Below are 14691 nucleotides of genomic sequence, written 5' to 3' on the forward strand. Positions count from 1 at the left end.
AAATAGAGGAAGAAAATACTTAAATGTAACAATTATTGAAAATCCAGTTCTCTGGAATGCCTAAGCAATATACATTTATAAATAAGTATATACATTTATACATGGTTAAGCAAATATTTATTATATATCTAATTATTTGTGCAATATACAGCAAAACAATTCATATAACCACAAATCACTTTCTTCTCACCAATTAACATACATTTATACATATTATTGATTCCAATTCAAGAACCCTACTACTGAGCTACATTCCCAGATCTATTACAAGACATCTTTAAAAAACAACTGAGCTAGGCATCTGTTGTAGAATATTATTTTAAGATGTGTTACTTTCATTTATGCTGTGGAATATTTGCTTAATCATGCAAAGATGTCCTGCATTCTTTTATGTTGCATTTGTTTAACTCAGTGAAGCTGTGTTACTTTGTCTAAAACACCTGATTGATCTAATAAAGAGCTAAATGGCCAATAGCTCAGCAGGAGAGAGAAATAGGTGGGGCTGGCAGGCAGAGAGAATAAATGAAAGAAAGGGGGAAGAAGGGAGAGAGGAGGATGCCAGGGGCCAGCCACCCAGTCAGCAATAGAGTAAGAAGAAAGACATATAGAATAGAGTAAAAGTGTAGAAGTGTAATTTAAGAAAAGCTGGCTACAGCCTATAATTCACGCCACCAGAGAAACTAGGATATAAGGAGGAACCTAAGGGATTCATACAAGGTCCCTCACAGAAGGGGAAAGGAACAAGAGCTCCTGAGCATATTGGGAGTGGGGGGGGGGCAGTGAGTGGAGAGGGAGCTAGGAGAAAGAAAAGGGGAGGAGAGGAAAGCACATGGGACTAGGAAGATTGAGTCAGGGGAGAAATAGAGATGAGCAAAAGAGAGGGAGCGAGAGAAAGAGAGAGGGGGGAAAGGGTGAAAGAGAGAGAGAGAGAGAGAGAGAGAGAGAGAGAGAGAGAAGAGTAACAGTGGAAAGGCTACCATAAATGCCTTTCCATGATAATGAGATTGATGACTAACTCATCCACCATCATGGAGCCCTCATCTAGTAGCTGATGGAAACAGAAGCAGACACCCACAGCTAAACACTGATCCAGATGCAGAGAGGGAGGACAAGACCAGGCTACAGAAACCCACAGAGACAGCTGACCTGAACAAGGGGGAGCTAATGGGCCCCCAGACTGATAGATGAGAAACCAGCATTGGACTGACTCAGACCCCCTGAACATGGGACTCAGAAGTCCTAAGAAGTCTAAGGGACCTCTGACAGTGGAACCAGGATGTATCCCTGGTGAAAAAAGGACTTTGGGAGCATATTCCCCATGGAGGGATACTCCCTTAATCTAGAGGCAGGAGGGAGGGCCTAGTCCCTACTCCAAATGACTTGATCCCTCCTGGAAGGCATCACCCTCCCTGTGAAGTGGGGGGGGGATGGGATGGGAGGGTAGTTGGGGGGCAGAGGAGGGAGAAAGGGAGGGAGGGAAGGAAGAAAGGAGGGAGAGAGGAGGGAGGGAGGAAGGGGGAATTGGGATTGATATGTAAAATAAGAAAAATAAATAAATAAAAGAAAAAAGAGAAAAGCAGGCTAGAAATGAGCAAATCTAAGTCAGGGCATTCATAAGTTAGAATAACACACCATGTGTTTATTTGGGAGCTGGGTGGCAGACCCTCAAAGAATAAAAACAACCACATAGCACGCATACCTTTAATTCCAGCACTTTGGAGGCAAAGACAGGCAGCCCTGTGTGAGTTCAAGGCTGGCATGGTCTACACAATGAGTTCCAAACTATCCAGAGATACATAAAGAGACCCTGTTTCTGACAGAAAAGGAGAGAGGGAGGGAGGGAAACAGAGAATTTTATGACAGAATGAAAACTGTGTGGCCACTTGTAGTTTCTTAATTTATTTTTTAAATTATGTGTCTATGTGATATGTGAATGTGCAATGTGGAGTTCAGGAGGTGTCAGCTCCCCTACAGCCAAGGTTATAGGCACTTGTGAGCTACCTGATGTGGGTACCAGGAACTGAATTCTCCACAAGAGCAGTAGTGCTCTTAAACACCGGGCCATTTCTAGGCCCTGTTTAGTAGTTTTTAAAATTAATGAGTTAGCTCTCCTTAGCTAGGCAGCTCCTTTCGACCATCTTCTGCTTATGTGAGCGGAAAACCCTGAGAGCAGCATTTTAATAACCTGCCATAACCTGGAAGGGAGAGCCACCCTGGGTCCCCTTTACTCACTCCCACCCTAGCAGGTAGTCTTACTACATGGGAAATAGGTGTTATAGCCAAGGCTGTAAATCACAGAGCACCCAAGTTTAGCAAGTGCTGACTGCCTTTGTGCCCATGCTGTTACAAATACTGGGCCTCGCTTCTCAGTAGGCCATTCCCAGGCCCCCACTCCTTCTCTTTGCTCCACCAGACATACCTTTAACCAGCTTTTCAAGTGGGTTCTGAGGCCATGCCTGGAATTGGCTCTGACCCTAGCAAAAACCTTAGAAGCTTCCAGAAGCTTCCAGGCAGGAACTCAGTCTGCACTGAAATGCCAACGAGCTCCTATCCAAACGGCACCACGGTACTCTCTGTTGCTGCAGTCTGGCCCCTGGTGTGACTTGGACTTTATCTTTTCCTTTTGTGCCCTATCTTCATGTCGCTGCTATCAAAAACCTTATACTCTTGTTTCCAGTTTCTCTGCTTGCTGCCTAGCTTTATCCACTACACCGACTCTACCCTTCTAGACTGGTGGGTGGCAAAGCTGCACATTGTGCCTCCCGCAGACTATCTGCTATGTTGGTCAAGCCTCTTCTCAAGTGTTTTCCATCAGTCTGGGGATTCCAATCAGAAGGGAAAACTCAACTAAGGCTGGAAGAGTCACAGCAGATGAGAGACTAAAAGCAAACAAAGCATACTGTAAACATTTCCTTTACAAGACACGTCCACTGCATTAAGCTGGAAATTATGTTTAATAAACTAACTGGCACAAGATAAAAGCACACATTCATGAAGTAAACCAGTTCCATTAAAAATAATAAATGTGCTTATCATAACTAGACATGTTTCTAGTCTCTAGGGGGCATGTGTGCATGACAGAAATTAATAAAAGACCCAGAGACTGATATTGGGGTTCAAAGTTCAAGCTGAATATCAGAAAGGTAAAGCAGCGGGCCACTAGCCCTCACATCTAGCTCAGACTGAAGGGGCTGATCCTTGCATGAGTTCGTCACTAAGTCTCTACCTGCTGCCTCTCCTCAGTGTGGCTGGAGAATGCCTCTCCCAGACCTTGCTTCTGTCTTATACACTTCCCTAATGTTGGGGTTAAAGGTTAAAGGTGTGAGCTATAATTCTCCTTTAGACTGATTCTTATGTAGATCTGGGTAGCCTTGGACTCACAGAGAACTGTCTATCTCTTAATCTTGAGTCCTAAGATTAAAGGTGTATACCACCACCTCCTAGCTTCTGGCTGTTGGGATTAAAGGTCTATGCCTGGCTTCTATGGCCTGTGGCTGACTTTGCTTTCTGAATCCTCAGTCAAGCTTTAATAAATCATAAATAATACATCAATACATGTGTGGGTGGTGGAATATGAGCCTGGATCATAGTTAGTTCCATGTATAAATTAGCATAATTCAAAAGTAAACACAAAATAAACAGTGTGAACAATGGCTTTCAAATTACCATCAATTCAAAACAGCTAAATTTAACCTAATTTCAAAACCATTTGACCTTTGGATTGGAGTGCTATTAAGGATAAGATTTTAAAATAGCCTATTTCTTTTATAAGATGTCCCTACCCATGATTTCTAATATGGCTCCATGAGTCAGTGATAATGGGCCTGAATGTTGAAGAGTGATAAATTCCAAATAGAAAACAAAGGAACGTATCACATTAATCACATAATTTTACCTCAAGCTAACAAGAGATCATCCTTTGTGACAAATGCAAGTGTTTGTCCCCCAGGAGACCTGCTTCAATCCATCTTACCATTGGTCTATGCCTTCCAGACACAGGTGATCATGCCACTTTGGCTTAAGTGTAATTATTTCATGAAAGCCACATGAAGAAAATCCACAGTTCTAAAACCTTTGGAATGCTAACTTAAAGTGGCAATTGTGGAAAAACTCAAGTTACTTAGCAACTTTTTCCATTGCACAGAAAGGGAGGGAGGCCAAATTACACTGTATGCACCAAATAACTACAACAGGAGTGCTTTCCACTGTATCCATGTCATTACTTAATGGCTGAGCCTTTCCACGCAGGCCATTCCTTAAGTACCTGTCTCTACAGGGTCTTACAGGCCGCTGTCCTCCCTCCCTTCACCTTCGCCTCTCCCTCTCTTTCCTGCCTGCCCACCTGCTTTCCTTCCTCTCTTCCTCTCTTCCTCCATCCCTCCAGCACTCTCCCTCTTCCTTCCTTTCTCCCTTCCTTCCTGTCTGTCTGTCTTCCCTTAGTTTCAGAACTGGAGATTGAACTCAGGGCCTTGTCTTGAGCTCTACCACTAAAAGCTATAATATCAGTCTTTTGTTTTGTTATTTCTGCTGTTTGTTTTGAGTTTTAAGACAGAACTAAGTTGCTCGGGCTGGCCTTGAACTGCTCTGTAGCTCAAGTTCATCTTGAATTTGTAGTCTTCTTGAGTAGTTGGAATTACAAGCATGTGCCACCCTGCCTGGCTTTATTTCCTCTAATATTAAAAATAGGATCCCCTTGTAAAATGTGTTTACTTATTCCACTTGCATAAAATCAGCTCTAATCCGAAGCTGCATGGGCTTGTCTGAATCTGGGATGTTAAGATATGATAAAGGAGGTGTGGTGGTGCACACCTATAACCCCAACACTTGAGTAGAGGCAGGAGGACCAAGACTTCAAAGCCAATGTGAGCTTCATGAGACCTTGTTCAACAAACAAAAAGGGGCTGAAGACACTACTGGGGAAACGGCTACCACTGCACTGCTGAGTGGACATGAAGTGCCTGCTGCTGCTTTCTAATTATTTGTTTATGATACTGTCAGTTTTCTTCAAAGAAGTTTCTTTCTGCAGGCGTCAATAGGAGTGGGAGGAGAACAGAACAGGATAGTGAGAGGTGAATATGATAAAAATGCATGATACTACATATATGAAACTCATTATTATGTATAATTAATACACACTGTCTTAAGGTTTCTGTTGCAGTAATTTTTTTAAAAAAATGCCATGACTATCAGCAACTTGCAGGGGAAAAGTTATTTCACCTTACAATTTGTAGATCATTATCCAAGTCAGGGAAGGAAGTCAGGGCAGGAACCTGGAGGCTGGAGCTCATGCAGAGGCCAAGCAGGAGCACTGCTTACTGGCTTGCTCAATCTACTTTTTTATACAACCCAGGACCAGGTCCAGGCTTGGCACTGCCCATAATGAGTGAGACTTCCTACAACAATCATTAATTAAGAAAAGGTACTAGAGATTTGCCTACATGTGTCTTACAGGGGCATTTTCTCAGTTGTGAGGCCCTCTTTCCAAATATCTCTAACTTGCATCAAGTTCACAATAACTCAGCCAGGACTCTTGTTAATAAAACCCCCCTTTGTAAGATAAATAAGAGCTATGAAGAGAACACAGGAAGAAGGATTTAAGTAAAAATACTGCTTAGCCACATCACAAATCAGGCATATTGGCGAGTGTGCAATGGAGAGCTACGGACATTGCAGCAGGCTCATCCACTTTAGAAGCACCAGCTGATGGTTCTCTCCTAGGAAGTATGGCTTTTGTCCACTTCCAGCTGTCAAGTTTAAGGCACTTGTAAAGCTGGAAGGAGACATAAGTACTTAAAATGTTGGTGGACATCAATTTTCCAAGATATTCAGAAGATTAATCAGGGCTTTCTAAACTTTCCATCTCCCCAAGACTCTCAGTGTTCTTTGTCATTTAGTCTGTGACAAGACACCCACTGAAAGCAAAGCTAAACGGAGCAAGGAAGTAAAATGCAAATACACATGTCAAATCCATGCATTATGTTCTGTATTCTTTAATGGACTCAGGATGCTCAGAGCTCTACATGATGTACTAGACCTAGAACCCACCCTCTAGTTTTCATATTGTGGGAAGGTACTGGACATCAACTATCTACATTTTTCCTCACTGCCATCCTTTTCTGAGAGGATAATGAAATGCCCTGTACTTTCTTCCTTAAGCATCATACTGTACTATGGTCCTGATGCTTGCTTGCTTGCTTTTGTACAGGGTCTCCCTTTTAGTCCAGGCTAGCCCTAAATTCATGATCCTCCTGCCTCAGCCATCCCAGGGCTAGCATTGTAGACATGTACCATTATGCCCAGATTTCTTTAAATTTTAAAAACTTATTTCCTCTGTATATAATAGAGAGAGGTCCCTATTGTCACACAGTATAAGCATGCTAAAAAATAAAATAAAATAAATCTTTAAAAACAGCCTTTTTAGAGTACAGAATTTTTGGTAAAAAGAGGATCTACATTGATTTTTTGATGGATGGAAATGCAGTTTTTATTTTGTTGTTTATTTTTTGAGACAGGGTCCTTTTGAGTCAGGCCTGAAACTCACTAAATAGCCTAGGATGACTGTGAACCCTTGATCTTCCTGCTTCTGCTGCCAAATCACTAGAAATATGGACATACAGATATACAAACATACAGACATACACCACCCTGACTAGCTTTCTCCAACATTCACCTGCTTAAAAAGAGTAAGTACACAATAATTATTACAAGGTCCATGTAGTTGCAAAATTTAAGCATGTCATGAACAGTAACTAGTAGATATGTAGTATAATTCAGCAGCCAGTTTACTTAGTTTACTTGAGCAATTTATTACAAAGGCAGTGAGGAGATAAAAACAACACTCTGCTCATCACTTCTCCCCTCTGCAACTGGATTCCAGGAGTTTGGCTCAGTGTTTAGCTGTGGGTGTCTGCTTCTGCTTCCATCAGCTCCTGCATGAGGGCTCTAGGATGGCATAGAAGGTATCATCAATCTCAACAAGGGGGATCTCAGAGACCCCAGACTGATAGCTGGGAAGCCAGCATAAGACAACCCAGACCCCCTGAATGTGGGTGTCAGTTAGGAGGCCTGGGAAGTCTATGGTACCTCTGACAATGGAACCAGGAAGTATCCCTAGGTCAGGAATGGACTTTGGGAGCCCATTCCCCATGGAGGGGTACTCCCTTAGCCTAAAGACATGGGGGAAGGCCTAGGCCATACTCCAAATGACTTGACAGACTTTGATGAGGGCCTCACCCTCCCTGGGGAGTGGATAGGGAATGGGATACGGTGATCTGTAGGGGGCACAGGAGGATGGGAGGGAGAGGGAACTGGGATCGATATGTAAAATAAGAATATTTTAAAAAACATAACTAGGAACTAAAAAACTAATAATAATCTGCCATAAGTTGTTTTTGCAAATGTCCATAAAAATCTAACACAAATACATACTTGTCCTTATCCCTGAAGGTAAGTCCAAAGGTATTCCTGGAAGCATACTATATGTTTTAAAATTAGTGCATGTTTTACATGGCTTCCTAAATTGCTTGGGTCTTGTAGAGTTGTGTTTCTTCTTGCCTCCCTTGTTATTCAGTAGCTTATTGAGGTGTGTCATACTACAATATGTCATACTCTGTTGTGAGCACTGGAAACACAAACACATGACTAATAGCCTGTGATAGAGGAGCTTCACAATGATTCTGGGGGAAAGATGTTACATACACCATTGTAATATAAGGAGTCTGATGCAATGGTAAAAGACTTGCAGTGCTGGTGGGCACAGGATGAAAACATAAAAGAGAGCTGGGCAAGTATCCAGGGGAAATGATGTCCCCAGTGAGTCCTGTAGAAAGCAGCATTTAAACTCAAGCACAAAGAGCAGCAAGTACTTCAGGCACAAAGGCATGAAGTCACAGGACATTTGCCAAGGAGTCACAGAAGCTAGGATCTAAGGAAGTATCTGTGCCATCTGGCCTGAGGGGTGGGCATAAGCTACTGGAAAGTCCAACTAGAGGGATAACAGATCTGGATTTTAGGTCTGCTGTTCTGGTGATTTAAGATACAACATGACCATTCCAGAACATGAGAGAAAGCGTGGACCAGGCCCAGTTTCTGAAGCCTGCATTCTCCAATGTCACTATTAAGAAGGCAGCTACTCCTGGGTGTCTGTGGAGCACCCTTCCATCATGACATGATGCCCAGGGGATTTTGGAAATTCAAGTGCATTACCATGCAACCCAAGGCCTCACCCCTGGAATGACAGACTGTCTTGAATATGAACTGAGCTAGTTGTAGAACTAGCTGCCTTTGACAGTAGAAGCCAAGACAGAAAGCAGCCACCCTTCTCTGTTCATGTTAGCTCTGTAACTCAAGCTCTGCCATAGAAGTGACTCATAAATAGTACAACAGAGCCTGTCAAATGCATGTCAGTTATGTTGAATTTATATTGAAGTATCCTAACAAAGATGAATTCTACATAGCACAAACTCTTGCTGCCTTCATTTTTCCTAATTTATGATATTCAAAAGTATTGTACTGAGTAGTTAATGGCACACTGTAGTAAATACAATGTGGCTGGCTGTTGCTACTAACTGTGCTACATTTCCTAGAGGCTTCTCAGGTTGTCTTGGTTGCCTCGGAGGAGTTGGGGTTGGGGGTGTAGTCACAGCAAGCACAGGTAGATATGTCAGAGTTTAGCTTTTTCCCCTGAGTTTGCCTTTAGTCACCCCACCAGGGATGCTATGCTAAAGAGCCGAGGCATACAAGTCCAGAGATGAATGCACAACAGCCAGTCCTCCTGACAGTTGAAGGACTCACTCCCAGCCCACATTTCTGCCTTGCCCTCATTTTTTGCCTTCCCTACCTTCTTTTTCACCAACAAAAAAGTCAAAACAGAGCATTTATTATCAATGTCCCTCTTAAAATATTTCCTTCCTCTGACATCAGAACTTTTTCCACAGCCAAACTGCCCAAACTATGACTTTCTTCACTCCTTCCCATAACAGCCCTTTCTCTTGACTTAGTTCCTGTCACTGTCCCACCTAGGATGCTCCAAGGATGCACTTGAACTGTTGGCTATCTCATCCTTTATGGGGAAATAGCCACTTAGATACCCACATGCATATGTGTATCAACCAGTATTGCATCCCTACAGTTTACAGTAAAGTCCACAGAGCCTCTGCACACAGAGACTGGGGCATTTTCCAGATTTATTTAGAAAGGAAAGCTAAGTCTAAAGAGATTAATTAAAAGATTTTTTTTCTTTCATTCTTAAGAGAAATCAAAGCTAAGGAAATGGCTGAACTGTTATAAAACAAGCTCATACTTTATAAAGTGAATGATTTAATGACTAACATTCCAACTTTGACAAGATGTTCTCATCTTCAGCTCAATATATTTCAACAGGAAGGTGCTAAACACCTACATTGTGCTTAGATAACCCACAATGTCTGATAATGCTGAAGCCATTCGTACTGAATATGGAGATGGCTGATAGGATCCTGGGACCAATATTTACTGTCACCAATGTGAAAAGAAGGTAGACACAAAATCCTGACAAAGGACAGTCTAGCAGCACTCCACTTGCTTTGGAGAAAGAGACCAGATTGAGCAGGATAGATGATCTACATACACAGTCAGACGTCAGTGATGGATCTGTGTCTCTAAGAGCAACACAGAAAGCCAAATGGATCACACTGCAGTAACCTCAGAAGGAATGTTTGTAATCAACTGTAATACACACAAACACAGTGGGCCTCAGAGCAAAGACTTCACATTCCAAAGGTAGACTCTATCAGTAGAATGAATGGTGAACTGAAAATGCCATCAGTGTAGCAATACACTCAAAAAAATGAGCATAAATAATTAAGTAAAGCAAATAGACAAGCATGTAATACACGATACACTGTCCATGGTATAAGCACAAAATAATAAATGGTTCAAACACGTAAAGATAGAAGCAGCCCTCCTGAGGACTGCTGGAAACATCTCTTGGGGTTCATTAGCTGACTTTGGAGCCACTGCTTTAAAAGGTACAAAGCCAAAGGCAGTTATCTAATTATCAAGAACAACCCTGGATTACTTTCTTTCCTTCACCATAGTAGAGGTGTCCTCAAAGCCCACAATAACTCCATTAAAATCTGAACAATAACTCAGAGTAATGGAAAATCAAGGGAAGAAATCATGGAAGCTTCACATTGGATAGTGAAAAGCAACTACAAGGTGTGAACAATCCAGAAGCAGAATTGATTTTGCCCCTTTTGATCTAAACTGTGTCCCCTATAATTGCTGTGATTTACAGGCTCAGGGCTTTAACCCATGTGTTGTTTCCGGACATAGGAAGGAACCTGGTAGTCATTAAAAAACTGTCACGTAAATAGCCACTTACCAGCTCACCTGGGGAGTATAACAGTGGATAAGTAGTAAAGAATACCAATTTTGTCTATTTTACTACCTGCAAGCTCCCTGAGGAAAGGGGCAGACTGGTAAATTTTCTAAACATCCATCCCTTAATTATCCATACCAACAGATAAGAGAAGAGCTGCATAGAAGTCAATGAATCATCCATAAAAACTAATGTGCTTAGTAAAGAAGATGAGGATTCAGGCACAACCAGACAGCTTTCCTTACATTGCATGGAGTCTGCAGGCCTGACAATGGTAGAGGACTGAGGTCAGACCAGGGGGGGCTTAGAACTCAAAAGATTGATGTCTGAGTACCAAGGTCTGGCTTGGTAATTCACTAACTGCAGACGGTCATTTAACCTGTATAATTCTCCATTCTACTAACTGCCTTGTTGGTTTCTAGGCAAGACTAAATGATATAGAACATTTGAAGTACTCAACACAGACCATAGTAAATGCTTCATAAAGTCCTTTGTGAAAACAGGTTTTTAAATCAAATACATGCTATAGGAAAATAGAAAGTAAAACCTGCTTTTCTCTTGACTGAACAGGCCTGTCCTACCCAGTGTTTCTAGAAAGCCAGCTAACTGCCATCAAGTAGGAAATCTTGGCTCAGTGTGGCAGAATCCGGGGGGCTACTGAGACTAGAAGAGGAGGTGGAGGTCATTTATTACCTGTGCCCAGTGGTTCTTAAACACGATCATGCATGTTTCTGGGTCAACTCCCTTCAGGCTGACAGCCTGCTGAAGTTTGCTTTCTGTAGAAATTGATGACATCATAAACCTTTGACACTTCTAAGTCATATTTAATTTTCAAAAAAATATTGTAGGCAGTCATTAACTTCAAGTATCATTTAAAAAAATGTAACTTCTTCAGTCTTCATGGTCACTTTCCAAAACCTGTAATAACAATAACAAAAGAAAATACATCTTATGTTCATATAGTACACAAAACACTGACTACTAAATTTAAATAAAAGGATAGACATCCTTAAAGTCCAACACAAACAGTAGCTATATGATAGTTACATCATATTATTTATAGTCAATCTAAAGTGTCTCCTATTATCTCACTTTCTTACTAAAAGAAAATGTAAATTAAGCTGCCACTGAACTATATACATGTATTAAACACATGGGGTTTGTTCTCTCCACTGGAAGCAACCACTACCTGCAAGTTACTGTACCAAATCAACCAAATTTAGTTTTCACAACTAAACAAGAAACTATGACATCATATCAACTTTCACAGAATTTTAAGAAACACCTAGTAATAAGAAAACTATGAAATCAATGGTCACAGGGAAAAAAAATGACTTAATCAGCCTTGGGTGAATGCAGGGACTGGAGTTCAGTATATAAAGTGTTTGCTGTGCAAATGTGAAGACTGGAGTTCACATTCCAAGCCTACATAAGAGCTTAGTGGGTGCTGTGGCCTACCTATCCCAGCACTCAGGAAGCAAAGATGGGACGCCCAGTGCAAGCTGGCTAGCTAGATGAGCCAAAATAGTGATCTGGCTTCAATTGAGAGACCCTACCTCAGTCAGTAAAGTGGACAGGGACCAAAACAAGGAAGACACCAGACATCAGCTTCTCATTTCCACATAGGCATACACACCAGCACACATGAACATGAATACACACATGTACACATGCACACACAAACACAGACACTACCACCCAAACTCCTTGGCCCAAAACATTTGAGTTTTGCTGTTTTGTTTCTCAATGACTTTAAAATGAAATTGAAAACTTTCTGCTAGGTGATACCCTGTGTAGTGAGATAGTCCTTCTGTGGCACTGACCACGCCCATTGGGGGGTGGAACCATGGGCGGAGTGACCTGTGGAAGGAGGTCGGAGGGAGAGCGAGGAAAAGCTCTCTTGCTGGCGGGACTCAGACAGGAGAGGATCGGGTTGAATTTCCTGGTGTTCATCTGTCTAGGTTGTAAGTTATTTCTCCCTAAATAAACATCTATTCGGCCTATTTGTTTATCCTGATCCTTATTTAACCGCGATAACCCTGCATCACAAAAGGGGGTGGGGGGAGGAAGGAAAGAAAGATGATTCTAAATCAATCATTTTGTGGTGACATTTCTGAAATATAATACTATTCCAAATAACTTAACAAATCAGTTAGGAATGGCCCATCAAAAACAAGATAGTGTCTTATTAGCTGTGAGTAAAAGGTGGCAAACTTAGAAATGTGAAGAAATCCTAGCTACCACACTAAGGTCACTGGAAAAAAAAATACTAAGGTCACAGACTGTACCTTGAACATATGGGATCTCTGAAAAAAGCAACATGATTGTGGTATTATCCAGTCAGTTCAATCAGCCCAGAAAAGGACTGGGTAGAGTTCAGAATATTATTTCTTTTAGTGTAGAGATTGGAGAGAGTCCAGAAGAAAGTAATCACAATTATCAGAGCACTGGGAAGCAACCCACGATAAGAGTCTTCAGACTTGGACCTGCATGATATGATAGCTCATCAGTAAAGGCACTTGCTGCCAAGTCAGACAACCTGACTGAGTTCAACACTTAGAACCCACTCAGCTGAAGGAGAGATCAGTCCTGCAGATTATTCTCTGACCTCTTTATATGTGCCATGGCACACACATGTATGTGCACACACATAGATAGATGATAGACAGACAGACAGACAGACAGACAGATAACTGCAGACTTATGCAGGTTTGGGGGAGCTGGCTATTTTCAACTTACATGATGGTTGTCACAAAGGGAACAATGATCAATGCTCCTTTCCACCAACCACAAAATGTAAAGACAGACAAATGATAGTGGTATGCAACACAAATTAAAAAAAAAGAAAAAAGAAAAAGAAAGAAAGAAAACAAACAAAAAAGCAAAACAAAACAGAACAGAGATTGGGGTTCAGGCTGGAAGATCAGAGAAGCGAAGCAGCTAGCCACTAGCTCTTACCTCAACCTCAGGCTGAAAGGGTTATTTTGTCCTCAGCATAGCTGGAGAATAAATCTCAGACTGAATACTGAATGCCCTGCTCCTATCTTATATTCCTCTCTAGTGCTGGGATTAAATGCATGGGATCCCAAGTGCTGAGATCTCCTTTGTATGAGTTGTTTCTCTTTTAGATGGATTCACTCTAATTTAACCTTGGGTGGCCTTGAACTCACAGAGATCCATCTGCCTTTGTCTCCTGAGTCCTGGGATTACAGGTGTGTGCCACCACTGCCTGGCCTCTTTGGCTAAATAGTGTGGCTGGTGAAATTAAAGGTGTGTGTCACTACTGCCTGGCTCTATGGCTGTAGCTAGCTTTGCATTTTTTATCTCCAGTGGCTTTATTATCATAAATATACCATAAATAATATATCACTGCTGTGGTGCACACTTTTAACTGCAGCACTTGGGAGGCATAGGCAGGCAGATTTTATGAGTTCAAGACCAGCCTGGTCTACAAAGTGAATTTCAGAACAGTCAGGGCTGATATATAGAGAAACCCTGTCTGGAGGAAAATGTAGAGACAGGATCTGGTTGGTGCTGATCCAAGTTGGATTTATGGGTAAAGTTATTTGTGAGTATAAGATTAAACTTAAGAAAACATGAAACATTAAAAAACAAGTATTTCTGTAGGTGAAAGGGCAATCCAAATGAAAAGATTTTCAAAAAGGGGCTAGTCATAAGAAATAAAATTGTAAGAATAAATAATTTTGAATATGTTTTTAAAGGTGAACAAAGAGTAGAATACTGAGGTTTATAGAAAGGAAGGCCTGTAAGAACTATACACTCACATACATGAGGAAAACTTCTACAGTCATGTTTACTGTAAATATATGAGTTACCCAACCTATATTTCCTACTAATTCAAATGCCTGTTTTCAATGAACACAGTCCACTACAGACCATGGGTCTTTGCCACAAGTAGCTGTACTTTACTGGATCCAGCTGATGTTTATGGGAATGGCAACCCTATATTTGTAGAGCATTGATTTCTTGTTCCCATAGCTCTGATATTCCCTATGACCCCAACTCTTGATCTCCTTACATCACCTAGATTATTTGGCTAACGCTTATCAACATTTAAGTTTGCAGCTTTGTATTGAGCAATAAAACAGGATTGTGAGTCAACTTCCTCACTGTCCCAAGCATGATATTCACAAGAAACCACCAACACCTTTATTCAGAGGATGAGTGATAATGAAGAAAATCAAAGCATCCAGTTTATCCCAGAGGTTGAAAAACCGCAACGCTTAAGATGCTTTCCAGTTCCAGGTTTTAAAAACCCTTCTTCAAAGCAAAGAAGGAACATACACCCTGCCAATTGCCTCCAAGTAAAG

General features: G+C 41.5%; 1 protein-coding gene across 1 annotated transcript in view; it reads right to left on the reverse strand.

Annotated features, from left to right (window-relative positions):
- The window catches only part of Fhip1a (FHF complex subunit HOOK interacting protein 1A), a 131859-nt gene that overhangs the window by 76243 nt on the left and 40925 nt on the right, over positions 1-14691 (reverse strand). The window contains exon 2 of the mRNA XM_051198863.1: positions 11054-11278. Coding sequence (XP_051054820.1) covers positions 11054-11158 — 105 coding nt within the window. The 5' untranslated portion in view covers positions 11159-11278. The remainder of the gene's footprint in view (positions 1-11053; positions 11279-14691) is intronic.

This window comes from Phodopus roborovskii, unplaced genomic scaffold (genome assembly GCF_943737965.1).
Source record: "Phodopus roborovskii unplaced genomic scaffold, PHOROB, whole genome shotgun sequence".
Classification (NCBI taxonomy): domain Eukaryota; kingdom Metazoa; phylum Chordata; class Mammalia; order Rodentia; family Cricetidae; genus Phodopus; species Phodopus roborovskii.